Source organism: Mustelus asterias, unplaced genomic scaffold (assembly GCF_964213995.1).
Source record: "Mustelus asterias unplaced genomic scaffold, sMusAst1.hap1.1 HAP1_SCAFFOLD_94, whole genome shotgun sequence".
NCBI lineage: Eukaryota > Metazoa > Chordata > Chondrichthyes > Carcharhiniformes > Triakidae > Mustelus > Mustelus asterias.
The window spans coordinates 237,203-252,798 of NW_027590142.1; the positions used below are offsets into that span (position 1 = coordinate 237,203).

At 44.9% G+C, this 15,596-nt stretch overlaps 1 protein-coding gene and 1 non-coding gene across 2 annotated transcripts in view; both read right to left on the reverse strand.

Moving 5' to 3' along the window:
• LOC144484171 (uncharacterized) overlaps positions 1 to 15,596 on the reverse strand; it is a 61,199-nt gene that overhangs the window by 17,858 nt on the left and 27,745 nt on the right. Inside the window, 1 exon segment of the mRNA XM_078202713.1 lies at positions 13,449 to 14,550. Coding sequence (XP_078058839.1) covers positions 13,449 to 14,550 — 1,102 coding nt within the window.
• trnav-aac (transfer RNA valine (anticodon AAC)) lies at positions 249 to 321 on the reverse strand. Its single transcript has one exon. It is a non-coding gene; the product is annotated as a tRNA-Val (tRNA).

Here is a 15,596-nt window from a genome sequence, read left to right on the forward strand (position 1 = left end):
TTAGTCTGCATTTATAAAACCATTAAATTCTCTTGTGGTTTGAACAAGTTGCTGATATGCGCACGGTGTCCAAATACACACATTTATTTCCTCATTGCGTCTTAAACTACAGCATTTCTGATTTTGCTGAGAGCATTTGTGGCCGAGTTTAGAGCAAAGATAATATGGCTGCAACATCGAGATTCGGAAGAGGTGCAGCAAAAACTGAAACCATGCAAAACTACTCTCACAATGAATGAGTAAATTAATGTTTCTGCCCGGTTTCGAACCGGGGACCTTTCGCGTGTTAGGCGAACGTGATAACCACTACACTACAGGAACAACTGACAACATAGCGCCACCAATTGGCCTGACCGCAATGTTCACCTCCACTGTGTTGCTGAAGGTTCTAATGGTTACACTGAGAGCCCATGTCAATTAATACAAGACAAAAAACATTTCTTTCAACTTGATTTCTCAACTTATCTTCAACTTCAACATTTAAAAGTGGTCGTCCAGCAAACATCTAAGGAGCAATGATTTCTGCTCAATCATTAATGCATCATTCTCATCTTCCTTCGAATAATTTTAACCAGCTCCACCCAGTGCTTGTTTGCTTTTCAACGTTTAATATTAATATATTTTTATTAATTACATATCACCTCATTCTGAACTGAATAACGCTGAAATATACAACATTGAATTGCAAGCATGACTGACCAACAAAAGGAATCGAGTCACTGGGTAATACACATCCCATGGCGCTTATTTGAGACAGTCAGCTTTTAAACAAAATCAGATATCTTTAAAGGGAAGAGATTTAAGAATGATCTGTTAGTTATACTTGACCCCTCTTTACTCTGTGTGTGAAACATTCTGGCGCCGAAATCTCGTTCATCTGCAGGAAGCCCAGCAGATCCACACTGATTCTCGATTTCCTCATCGGTCTGAGTGGCTTTTCCTAATTCTGAACAACGATGTTAAAAAGATGGTTCTGTGCAATGTTCAGTTACAGTTTCACGTATGCCTGTCTTTATACTGTTAGGAGTCTAACAACACAAGGTTAAAGTCCAACAGGTTTATTAGCTACCAGGTCCAAACGCCATTAGCTACCAAATAAACCTGTTGGACTTTAACCTGGTGTTGTTAGATTCCTTACTGTGTTTACCCCAGTCCAACGCCGGCATCTCCACATCATTTATACTTTTAGACATGTTTCAGATGGTGATTAACTTTGTTAGTCTGCATCAATAAAGCCATTAAATTCTGTTGTGGACTGAACGAGTTGCTGATATGAACACGGTGTCAAAACAGGGACCTCTATTTCCTTTCATTGCGTCATAAAAATACAAGATTTCAGATTTTGCTGTAAGATTTTGAGGCCGAGGTCAGAGCAAAGATAATATGGCTTTAATATCGAGTTTCGGATAATGCTCAGCAACAAATTTAAATCATGTAAACTTCCCTCATCCTTAAAGAACAAATACTAATAACATTCCGGCATGGCTTTGAACTGGGGAGCTTTCGTGTGTGGGGCGCATGCAATCACCACTTGCAAGCACCCAATGGGACTCTCTTGACATGTTGCAACACTCATTGGGAATGCTGTCGACATATTGATCCAAGAATGATTGAAAATGGTTGACAATGGCAGGCAACAATACGAGGCCCTTCGACCCACAATGCCTATGCCAATTATTTGATTACGAGCTACCCAGCTGATGTGTCAGTGCGGGCTTGGTGGGCCGAAGGGCCTGTTCCTGTTCTGCACTGTGCTTTGTTCTCAGTCCAATTTCCTCCTCTCATTCCATGAAGCTGATTTTTCTCCCTTTCAAGTCATTGTCCAATCCCCATTTGAAGAAGGAGTTTCTGCGGAATCCATGTACATACAGTTTGCTTTAAGTAACAGCGTTTCCTTGACCCAATGGCATGAAGTATTGGATATAGCTTCCCGATATAGCATTCAATGTAGACATATATTTATTTATGTAATTGACTTCATATCGAATTTACAAAACGAGTTTAATCGGATGAAGCATCTTCTCATTATTTTTGAATTACATCTAATATAACTAATTAACTCCACAACTTTCCACAGAATGTGGAATACAACAGAGGAGAATGAATCACCTGCACCCAAAGCAGTCTCCTTGTGTTGTCCTCCTGTGTCCCGAACATTTGATCCGATAACATTGAGAATGGGTGGGAAATCTGTCTTGCATACACTGATCTCACACGGGGTGGCACAGTGGCACATAGCTGCCTCACCACGCCAGGGACCCGGGTTCGATTCCTGGCTTGGGTCTGAGTGCAGTTTGCATGTTCTTCCTGTGTCTGCGTGGGTTTCCTCTGTGTGCTCTGGTTTTCTCCCACAGTCCAAAAGATGCACTGGTTCGGTGCATTACCATGCTAAAGTTCTCCCGGAGTGTGGCGACCAGTGGATTTTTACAGTAACTTAATTGCAGTATGAATGTAATCCCACTTGTGACACTAATAAAACAGACTTTAAACATGACACGGACACATCCAGAATATGGTTGACTGTAAAAAAATAAAAATAAATAAGCATTGTTGCTTATTCTCCAATAGTCGTCAATTGCTTATAGTCATCAATTAATGATCACCGTTGGTAAGAAATAGATTTCTGGCTGTTCCTGTTGTTAAAATGGACAGTTCCATCGCAATGAATATCTAACGGGATATTGCCGCACTGACACGACCCCAGGGAATTCCAGTTCAGGAAGTTTACTCTGGAACTAGTACGTTTTTGGCATTGTCAATGGGCGCGCTTCTCTTCAGTGTGTCTATGGCTGTGTTAATCTGATTGTTTATCTTCCTCAGTGATTGTGTGTCTATGTTTGAGTCGATCGGTTTGAGAATCGATCACTGTGTTTACTTGTCCCTGTGTCGATACTTTGTTGATTCTGTGCGGTATACGAGGCTTCTAGTGAACACGGAGGTGGCGTTATTCATGTATGATCATGGTTAACAGCTGAGACTAATATATATCACAAATCTACAGAATAATTCTGTATTTATAGCGAGGGACGTTGATGTCAGTGCCTGGGCATATATCTATATGGTTATATATCCTTACATGTGTTAGCCTTTGCACGTGGCCGTGTATGTATCTGCTCTCCCCGTGTCTGCTGGGTTCCTCAGGTGCTCCGGTTTCCTCCCACAATCCAAAGATGTGCAGGTTCGGTTGATTAGCCATGCTAAATTGACCCAAGTGTCAGGGGGATTAGCGGGGTAAATATATGGGGTTACGGGAATAGGGCCTGGGTGGCGTTGTGGCCAGTACATACTCGCTGGGCCGAATGGCATTCTTCTGTACTGTACGGATTCTATGATTCTAATATCTCGAAATGTGTCAGTCTTTGCAGGTGGCCGTGTGTGCACCTGTTTCCAATGTGCGGCAGTGCTGTCCACGGGAGGGCGCTCTCTGATCACTTATGCAAGGTCACCATTCCTTCGAGAGAAAGCGCCTGTTTGAAGATGTAAAAATGGGCGGAGACAGGGAGTCACGTTCGACCTCATACCATTCCACTGAGTGTTTCAACTTCTCCAATTGCAGTTCTGGCACAGTCAGTGATCACTGTCTCTGTTTCTGAAGCTCTAACTGGAACCATGGGGGTGAAATTCTGTCTGACTCTGGTTATTGTCCTGATCACAGCTCGGTCATTTTGAACCTTTGGGTGAAATCCGGCAATCACCATATTAATTCTCCATTTCCATCTCGAGGCAATTATTCCGTTGTTGTTCCTCCTAATCCGCTTTGTGTCCGCTGTTTATTTTCAGAGATAGAGTCATAGAGTCACAGAGTAACAGAGGTTTACAGCATAGAAACAGGCCCTTCGGCCCAACCTGTTCATGACGCCCTTTTTGTTTAAACCACTAAACTAATCCCAATTGCCCGCATTTGGCCCATATCCCTCTATACCCATAGAACATAGAACATAGAACATAGAACAGTACAGCACAGAACAGGCCCTTCGGCCCACGATGTTGTGCCGAGCTTTATCTGAAACCAAGATCAAGCTATCCCACTCCCTATCATCCTGGTGTGCTCCATGTGCCTATCCAATAACCGCTTAAATGTTTCTAAAGTGCCTGACTCCACTATCACTGCAGGCAGTCCATTCCACACCCCAACCACTCTCTGCGTAAAGAACCTACCTCTGATATCCGTCCTGTATCTCCCACCACGAACCCTATAGTTATGCCCCCTTGTAATAGCTCCATCCACCCGAGGAAATAGTCTTTGAACGTTCACTCTATCTATCCCCTTCATCATTTTATACACCTCTATTAAGTCTCCCCTCAGCCTCCTCCGCTCCAGAGAGAACAGCCCTAGCTCCCTCAACCTTTCCTCATATGACCTACCCTCCAAACCAGGCAGCATCCTGGTAAATCTCCTCTGCACTCTTTCCAGTGCTTCCACATCCTTCTTATAGTGAGGTGACCAGAACTGCACACAATATTCCAAATGTGGTCTCACCAAGGTCCTGTACAGTTGCAGCATAACCCCACGGCTCTTAAACTCCAACCCCCTGTTAATAAAAGCTAACACACTATAGGCCTTCTTCACAGCTCTATCCACTTGACTGGCAACCTTTAGAGATCTGTGGATATGGACCCCAAGATCTCTCTGTTCCTCCACAGTCTTCAGAACCCTACCTTTGACCCTGTAATCCACATTTAAATTTGTCCTACCAAAATGAATCACCTCACATTTATCAGGGTTAAACTCCATTTGCCATTTTTCAGCCCAGCTTTGCATCCTATCTATGTCTCTTTGCAGCCTACAACAGCCCTCCACCTCATCCACTACTCCACCAATCTTGGTGTCATCAGCAAATTTACTGATCCACCCTTCAGCCCCCTCCTCTAAGTCATTAATAAAAATCACAAAGAGCAGAGGACCAAGCACTGATCCCTGCGGCACACCGCTAGCAACCTGCCTCCAATCCGAAAATTTTCCATCGACCACCACCCTCTGTCTTCGGTCAGACAGCCAGTTACCCATCTTACCCATATAACTGTCAAAATGCTTTTTAAAAAACAACATTGTACCCACCACTGCTACTGCCTCTGGCAGCTTGTTCCAGATACTCACCACCTGCTGTGCGAAGAAAATGCCCCTCTGGAACTTTTGTATCTCTCCCCTCTCATTGAACATATGCCCTCTGGTTTTAGACTTCCCTATCTTTGGGAAAATATATTGACTATCCAGCTGATCTGTGCCCCTCATTATTTTATAGACCTCTATAAGATCGCCCCTCAGCCTCCTACGCTCCAGAGAAAAAAGTCCCAGTCTATCCAGCCTCTCCTTATAACTCAGTCCATCAAATCCCGGTAGCATCCTAGTAAATCTTTTCTGCACTCTTTCCAGTTTAATAATATCCTTTCTACAATGGGGTGACCAGAACTGTACACAGTATTCCAAGTGTGGCCTCACCAATGTCTTGTCCAACTTCAACAAGACATCCCAACTCCTGTATTCAATGTTCTGACCAATGAAACCAAGCATGCCGATGCCTTTTTCACCACTCTGTCCACCTGTGACTCCACTTTCAAGGAGCTCTGAACATGTACCCTTAGATCTCTTTGTTCTGTAACTCTCCCCAACGTCCTCCCATTAACTGTGTAAGTCCTGCCCTGGTTCAATCCACCAAAATGCATCACCTCGCATTTGTCTAACTTAAACTCCATCTGCCATTCGTCAGCTCACTGGCCCAATTGATCAAGATCCCGTTGCAATCGGAGATAATTTTCTTCGCTGTGCACTATGCCACCAATCTTGGTGTAATCTGCAAACCATGCTACCTATATTATCATCCAAATCATTAATATACATGACAAATAACAGTGGACCCAGCACTGATCCCTGAGGCATACCGCTGGTCACAGGCCTCCAGTTTTAAAGACAACCCTCTACAACCACACTCTGGCTTCTGTCCAGAAGCCACTTTTGTATCAATTTAAATATCTCACCCTGGATCCCATGAGATTTAACCCTATGCAACAACCAACCATGCGGTACCTTGTCAAAGGCCTTGCTAAAGTCCATGTAGACAACACCAACTGCACTGCCCTCATCCACCATCTTGGTTACCCCTTCAAAAAACTCAATCAAATTTGTGAGACATGATTTTCCACTCACAAAGCCATGCTGACTGTCCCTAATCAGTCCTTGCATCTCTTAATGCCTGTAGGTCCTGTCTCTCAAAATACTTTCCAACAACTTACCCACCACAGATGTGAGGCTCACCAGGCTTTTCCCTGAAGCCCTTTTTAAACAAAGGCACAACATTTGCCACTCTCCAATCTTCAGGCACCTCACCCGTGACTATCGATGATTCAAATATCTCGGCTAGGGGACCCGCAATTTCCTCTCGAGTCTCCCACAATGTCCTGGGATACACTTCATCAAGTCCCGGGGATTTATCTATCTTGATGCCCTTTAAGACTTCCAGCATCTCTTTCTCTGTAATATGTACACTCCTCAAGACATCACTATTTATCTCCCCAAGTTCACTAACATCCATGCTTTTCTCAACACTAAATACTGATGAGAAATATTCATTTAGGATCTCACCCATCCCTGTGGATCAGCACGTAGATGACCATGCTGATCATTAAGAAGCCCTACTCACTCCATTGCCTTTTATGTATTTGTAGAAGCTCTTTGGATTCTCCTTTGCCTTATCTACCAAAACAATCTCGTGTCCCCTTTTTGCCCTCCTGATTTCTCTCTTAACTCTACTCCTACACCCCCTATACTCTTCAAGGGATTCACTTGATCCCAGTGCCTATGCATGTCATGTGCCCCTTTCTTCTTCTTGACCAGGGCCTCAATATCCCGAGTCATCCAGGGTTCCCTCCGTCTACCAGCCTTGCTCTTCACTCTAAGAGGACTGTGCTTACCCTGAACCCTGATTAACACACTTTTGAAAGCTTGCCACTTACCAGACGTCCCTTTGCCTTCCCACAGACTCCTCCAATTAACTTTTGAAAGTTCCTGCCTGATACCATCAAAATTCGCCTTGCCCCAATTTAGAATTTTAACTTTTGGGCCATGACATGAGTAACAGAGACTCAGTGCCCCAGTTAGAACCAGTTGTTGAAGCAGCAGAGGGTGAAGATTCAGCAATATGATGCAGTTACTCTGCATCGAGTTCAGCTACACAGCATGACCTGTTCTGGTATCGCCAGTATCCACACCGAGCTCCTCAGTATCTGCTCAGAGCCGCTAGTTGTGGGTTTACCGATACGGCTCCCGGCTTTGAACACTTCAGTGGGAATCTCAACCTGAAACAAACCACTTTTCACTTGTCCATGAAAGATTTGAAGATGACAGACAGCGCCGTGTATTACTGTGCACCGAGACCCACAGTGAATGAGGCTCCCGCGGGCCTCATACAAAAACTGGCACAGGTCGATAATCAATGGTTCATTGTCAGGACAACACATGGGGTTAAACATCAGAGAAATTTTACCCATAGTGAACGTGACAATATAGCCCCATCTGAGTGTTTTCCCTCATTGAGGTCAATAATTATCACTGTTGGTAAATTTGAGATATTTTTACTCATATTACTATCAGATCAAGTCCAATCATTCCCCGATCCCATTCACACAAACCCGCAGGTCTTTCAGGAGAACAAGGTCATCAATCTGTATTTTAAATGCTCCAGATCAGTTAACTGTGTGACAGACCACATCTTTCAAAAGTGATTAAATATCAAAGGCAGACTCAGAGATGTCACATGTTGAAGTTGCTGGGTTAATAATATTGACTGACTGAAATCTCTGTTTTCCCAGTCGAACCGCATCTCAATTCTGAGTTGGGTGATTACTTTTTCCCGGTGTACTTAAAACGGTATCTATCAATTATCCTCTTGCACTGGGCACTCAGTACTTGTGCATTAGACAGACGTCAAACTATCTGCATCATTTTTCAGCTTAATTCGGGGAAAGATCAACCTAAAGACCTACCCTCCAAACCAGGCAGCATCCTGGTAAATCTCCTTTGCACTCTTTCCAGTGCTTCCACATCCTTCTTATAGTGAGGTGACCAGAACGGCACACAATATTCCAAATGTGGTCTCACCAAGGTCCTGTACAGTTGCAGCATAACCCCACGGCTCTTAAACTCAAACCCCCTGTTAATAAACGCTAACACACTATAGGCCTTCTTCACGGCTCGATCCACTTGAGTGGCAACCTTTAGAGATCTGTGGATATGAACCCCAAGATCTCTCTGTTCCTCGACATTCCTCAGAACCCTACCTTTGACCCTGTAATCCGCATTCAAATTTGTCCTACCAAATGAATCACCTCGCACTTATCAGGGTTAAACTCCATCTGCCATTTTTCGGCCCACCTCTGCATCCTATCAATGTCTCTTTGCAGCCCACAACAGCCCTCCTACTCATCCACTACTCCACCAATCTTGGTGTCATCCGCAAATTTACTGATCCACCCTTCAGCCCCCTCCTCCAAGTCATTTATAAAAATCACAAATAGTAGAAGACCCAGCACTGATCCTTGTGGTACACTGCTGGTAACTGGTCTCCAGTCTGAAAATTTTCCATCCACCACCACCCTCTGTCTTCTATGAGATAGCCAGTTACTTATCCAATCGGCAAAATTTCCCTCTATCCCACATCTCCTTACTTTCTTCATGAGCCGACCATGGGGGACCTTATCAAACGCCTTACTAAAATCCATGTATATGACATCAACTGCTCTACCTTCATCTACACACTTAGTTACCTCCTCAAAAAATTCAATCAAATTTGTGAGGCAAGACTTACCCTTCCCGTGTTGACTATCCCGGATTGAGCTGCATCTTTCTAAATGGTCGTAAATCCTATCCCTCAGGACCTTTTCCATTAACTTACCAACCACCGAAGTAAGACTAACTGGCCTATAATTACCAAGATCATTCCTATTTCCTTTCTTGAACAGAGGAACAACATTCGCCACTCTCTGGTCCTCTGGCACTATCCCTGTGGACAGCGAGGACCCAAAGATCAAAGCCAAAGGCTCTGCAATCTCATCCCTTGCCTCCCAAAGAATCCTAGGATATATCTCATCTAGCCCAGGGGACTTATCAACCTTCAGGTTTTTTCAAAATTGCTAATACATATTCCCTCAGAACATCTGCCTCCTCCAGCCTATCAGCCTGTATCACACTCTCATCCTCAAAAAGGCCCCTCTCCTTGATGAACACTGAAGAAAAGTATTCATTCATTGCCTCTCCTATCTGTTCTGACTCCATGCACAAGTTCCCACTACTGTCCTTGACCGGCCCTAACCTCACCCTTTTATTCCTCACATAAGAGTAAAAAGCCTTGGGGTTTTCCTTGATCCGACCCGCCAAGGACTTCTCATGCACCCTCCAACTCTCCTAAGCCCTTTTTTCAGCTCATTCCTTGCTAACTTGTAACCCTCAATGGACCCAACTGAACCTTGTTTTCTCATCCTAACATACACTTCCTTCTTCCTCTTGACAAGGCATTCAACCTCTTTTGTGAACCATGGTTCCCTCACTCGGCCATTTCCTCTCTGCCTGGCAGGGACATACCTATCAAGGACACGCAGAATTTGTTCCTTGAACAAGCTCCACTTTTCATTTGAGCCTTTCCCTGACAGTTTCTGTTCCCATCTCATGCTCCCTAATCGCATCATAATTACCCCTCCCCCAATTGTAAACCTTGCCCTGCCGTATGGCCCTATCCCTCTCCATTGCAATAACGAAAGACACCGAATTGTGGTCGCTATCTCCAAAGTGCTCTCCCACAACCAAAGCTAAACACTTGGCCCGGTTCATTTCCCAGACCCAAATCCAATGTGGCCCCACGTCTTGTCGGCCTATCCACATATTGTGTCAGGAAACTCTCTTGCACACACTGTACAAAAACTGCCCCATCTGAACTATTCAACCTAAAAAGTTCCAATCAGTATTTGGAAAGTTAAAGTCACCCATGACAACTACCCTGTGACCTCCGCACCTAGCCATAATCTGTTTTGCATGATCACAAAGCCCCGAATGCCCAGATACTAATTTCATTGGACACATATATAATATATGTAATCTATAACCATTCTGATTGGATTGTGTCCAGCTGGGATGGGCTGAGTAACTGTAGAAGAATTGATGATTTTCTTTGTTGGGTGGAGTTACACATGGTCAGCCCCTGTGGCTTCTTCCCCCTGGCGTAACTCAATAAACTGTTTGTTGATTGAATCAGGCTTGAGTATTGAATGATTCTTCTGAGTTCATTTCCCCCAACACACTGGGTACATTACCGCTGGAGACCAGGTATTGCCAAAATCTTCAGACAATACAAAGACTCATGAAAGCCGGTGTCCCAGTTTAAAGACTTATCTTTTATTTGATTGAAGGGAGAAATTATTGGACGGTGTTAATCCCTCTCGAGAAGAGAAGCATCCTGATCTCTCCAATAACAGACATACAATGCTTAGGATGGATCAATAATACATTCTTCATATCAATTCTCCTGCCTTTCATCAGGTGTAAACCAATCATTTTCAACACGTCATATACTTCAGCCAATTGCATTTTACCCTCTGACTTGGCCCACAATTACTTCACTTTACATATGATGAGGGTTTTTCTCAGAGGCGAAGTATTGAGCTGAACTCGGCTAATACAATGATTTGCAAAAGACAGTATACGGGTTAAAGACATTATTTATTGACCAACACGCGCTGGGAGAAAGGCAGCTGGGCAGTCCAACTCCTTTCTAAAGCTACAATACATTGGCCGTGTAGTTATACTATTTTGAAAGTTCGTTTCACCCGCCCACTCTGTCATCCTAACTGGATGCTCCAATCATGTTCGTGCACAATATTTACCTTGGCCAATAACATCCTATCTTCTGGAAGAATGGGAATTCATTGGTCTGTAGAATCTGAAAGTTCCTGCCCACTGTTACTAGCAAACTTTCACTTAGGTAGGTCCATAGGGTTCAAAGGTTGCTTTCTAACTGACTCTCAGCAACTTCTATTACATAGCTTAGAGGGTTCAAAAGTTCCTTTCCACTGTCTGCTGAGCCATCCCTTATCAGTAAAAAATGAATAATTCTATTCATTCTAGTGTCTGGGAAGCGTTTACTTTTATAACTCATGCTGATAAAAACTGTGCTCTGTGGCTTCACTGTTCTGACAGAATGTGGCCTGTCTCACTCAGCTTTTATCCCATTATGCTTTCGGGCAGTCTGCAGTTTGGCCAAGGTGTACATTTTAGTCCAAAAAGTACATATTTAAATTCTCTACCAGTGGTTATATGTATCTCTATGCAGACAGTACCTTTGTATAATATAAATAAGGCACGTTGTGGTCCTTATTCTATGTTAGTCTAAGTCAGTCCACCCTGTTTCAATAGCTTTTATTAGTTTTTAATCTCAAGGTATTCTGAACCCCTCTGACAAAATAACTTTAAAAAACTTAAAGTTTATAATTAATCTCAAGTAAGCTTACATTAACACTGCAATGAAGTTACTGTAAAAAATCCCCTCTCTAACGACAAAAGAAACTTGATTTTAAACTTCATCTATTAATTTTTTTGTTATATTCCTCAACCTATTTTCATTTGATCAGTTTTTGTTAGGGATGGGTAATTTCTGTTCTTTATAAACTGGTTCACTCGTTTTGTTAATTCTACATGGGCTCGGAGAATCAGAACCCAGACTCTATCATCCATATCCTTATTCTCCTTTTGTCACCACTTTCTCTCTGTCTTGCAGGAGGATCGTGGGGATTCCAATCAGACCGAATCATTTATTATAAAAGTAAAACAAAAACAGAAAATGCTGGAAAATCCCAGCAGATCTGACAGCATCTGTAGGGAGAGAATAGAGCCAAGTTTCAAGTCTGGATGACCCTTTATCAGAGCTCCTATGAAGTGTCATCTCGACTCAAAATGTTGGCTCTATTCTCAAATCATTTTATCGATAAGTTTCTTGTTCTTAGTTTCCAAAAGACAGGTAAGAAATCTGTCTGGTGCCCACTCGAGCTCTGAATTTTTCACTGGCCATGCTTGGGTAAGATTATAACCATTAGAATCCACTCTTAGAGATCCACTTTTCAGTCCAGTGCTACTTGGAGTGTACCGTCACCTCACCGACTACCGGGTCACAAGACCTTCACAGTTCTTATCACAAATTTATGATAAAATAATTTAATGCCTGAGAACGCTTCTTAATCTACTACCTATCACCGTTTGTTGATTGGTCAGACCCCCTTTTTACAGATTTGGATATCTCAGTCACTGAATATCAGCTGGTTATTCATAGATTCATAGAATCCTACAGTGCAGAGGAGGCCATTTGGCCCATCGAGTCTGCACCGATCACAATCACACCCAGACCCTATCCCCCATGCATTTACCCTAGCTAGTCCCCCTGACACTAAGGGGCAATTTAGCATGGCCAATCCACCTAACCCACACATCTTTGGACTTTGGGAGGAAACCGGGGCACCCGGAGGAAACAGGGACACGGGGAGAATGTGCAAACTCCACACAGACAGTGACCCGAGCCAGGAATCGAACCCGGGTCCCTGGCGCTGTGAGGCAGCAGTGCTAACCACTGTGCCACCATGCCGCCCAAACCTATGGAATAAGTTTCATTCTAACTCGTTCTGTGTAAATATTCTCACCAGGTCCTCTGTTGGGGCCCTGCTAAGCAGCTTTAATGGTCCGTGATTGCAGAAACTGAGTAGTCACAGGAATGTGGTCAAGATAGTCCAGTCCCATAATGTCTCACATTCAATCTGCTGTCCTTCAATTATAACAGAATATGTGGCTGCATGTAGCTGCCTCGGCCATGGTCAACCCCAACACTGCCTTCCTGAACTGCTACAATGCCTGAGGTGTAGGTACACCCACAGTGCTTTTAGGGAGGGATTTCCAGCTACACATTCCTGACAAGATTCTGACAGGTTTAGATAAGGTGGACAAAGAAAATCCGTTCCCATTAGCTGATGGGACAAGGACGAGGAGGTCACAGATTTATGATTTTGGGTCAGAGATGCGGGGGGGGATGTGAGGAAGAACAATTTGATGCAGCGAATGGTAATGACCTGGAACTCGCTGCCTACGAGGGTGGAGGAAGTGGAGACAATAAACAATTACAAAGGAAATTGGATGGGCATTTGGGGAGGTTTCAAACAGAAATGCTGACTAAATATCTCTGAACTTCCTAACACCCGGTCACTCTGTGATCCTTGTGAAATTTGAAACCAGGTATTTGCAACAAGACTCAAAGAGCATCAGCCCACTGGAGGCAATGTCGTGAGACCGGCCAGTCCAGCAGAAAGAAACCCTCCGACCCTCTCCATTGACTAACTGTGAGAATGAACAAAATGCAATCCTGGATGTAATTGAGAGCAGAAACAATGACAGCAGAATCCAACCCCTGGAATCACTCGTGAACTTGTTGGTGTCTCAGCAGCTGGGCTGAAACTCTGAAACCCTTTCCACACTGAGAGCAGGTGAACGGCCTCTCCCCAGTGTGAACTCGCTGGTGTGTGCACAGGTTGGATAAGTCAGTGAATCCCTTCCCACACTGAGAGCAGGTGAACGGTTTCTCCCCAGTGTGAATACGCTCGTGTGTCCGCAGATTGGATAACTGACTGAATCCCTTCCCACACTGAGAGCAGGTGAACGGCCTCTCCCCAGTGTGAACTCGCTCATGGGTCCGCAGACTGGATAACTGAGTGAATTCCTTCCCACACTGAGAGCAGGTGAACGGCCTCTCCCCAGTATGAACTCGCTCATGTCTCCGCAGGCTGGATGAATCACTGAATCCCTTCCCACACTGAGAGCAGGTGAATGGTCTCTCCCCAGTGTGAACTCGCAGGTGTGTCCGCAGACTCGATAACTGAGTGACTCCCTTCCCACACTGAGAGCAGGTGAATGGTTTCTCCCCAGTGTGAACTCGCTGGTGTGTCTGCAGGTTGGATGATTGAGTGAATCCCTCCCCATACTGAGGGCAGGTGAACGGCCTCTCCCCAGTGTGAACTCGCTGGTGTGTCTGCAGGCTGGATAAATGAGTGAATTCCTTCTCACACTGAGAGCAGGTGAATGGCCTTTCCCCAGTGCAAACTCGCTGGTGTTTGCGCAGGTTGGATAACTGACTGAATCCCTTCCCACACTGAGAGCAAGTGAACGGTCTCTCCCCAGTGTGAACTCGTTGGTGTGTCTGCAAATTGGATAATTGACTGAATCCTTTCCCACACTGAGAGCAAGTGAACGGCCTCTCCCCAGTGTGAACTCGCTGGTGTGTCTGCAGGCTGGATAACTGACTGAATCCCTTCCCACACTGAGAGCAGGTGAACGGCCTCTCCCCAGTGTGAACTCGCTGGTGTGTCCGCAGGTGGGATATTTCACTGAATCCCTTCCCACACTGAGAACAGGCGAATGGCCTCGCTCCAGTGTGACTGCGCCGATGAACTTCCAGCTCTGATGGGGATCTGTATCTCTTCCCACAGTCCCCGCATTTCCATGGTTTCTCCATGGTGCATGTGTCCTTGCCTCTCTCTTTGGTGGACAATCAGTTGAAGCCTCGTTAACACACACACAACACGAGTGCAGTCTCTCCCCGCTGTTAATGGTGTGATCTTTATTCAGGCTGTGTAACTGGTTAAAGCTCTTTAACACCCTCACCCGAGCGTGGCAGCGTGTTGGTCCTTTTCCAGTCACACTGACATTTGAAATCCTTTCAAATCGACAGACCGGACAATCATTTGTCCTTCTGGATTCAAAGGCCGATGATATTCAGCTCCCAAGGAATATGACTCTGTCAGATCTGATGTGACGTTTGAGATTTCGGTCTGTGATTCCTCTTTCAATATCCTGTAAAATGAGTTTACAAAAGTCATCAGTGTCAGTACAGGACAGAAATTCAGAACAGACAATTCTCGTTTCTATGGAACATTCTTTCTCTCTCATTCCCCAAAAGCTGTGAATCTCCATCCCACACACTCTCCCTCCATTCTCACTCTGCTGTATCTAATATTCACCCTCCCAATTCTCCTGAAGGTGCTGATTGAGGCTGATTGACAGATCCATGCTCACTGCAGTCTCCTGATTCTTTTGTCCTCTCCAGATTCTCTCTCCTCCTGTCCTTAATCTGGTGACTCAGGCTGTGGATCAATCCCACTCCGTCACTCTCATTCTCACAAATAATGCAGCTCACAGCAACAAATCATATTTAATGATTTTATGACTGATTTTAAACATGCGGAAATATTCACCTTTTCCCAGTTGGGTCTTTGGTTGAAGTTGCTGCTGGGGTGAAGGCGGAAGCGGCAGAGTGAGATTCCCGAACAATGTGAGGGGGCGGGGCTGGAGGACCGAGCGGGAGCGGCTGGTCCTCCAACCAATCGGAGTGAATGAGAGGCGGGGCTGGAGGACCGAGCTGGAGCGGCTGGTCCTCCAACCAATCGGAGTGAATGAGGGGCGGGGCTGGAGGACCGAGCTGGAGCGGCTGGTCTTCCAACCAATAGGAGTGAATGAGGGGCGGGGCCCAACCTCTGCCGGAGCCCGCTGCGCAGGCTCTGTGCGGGGCTGTGACTGGAGC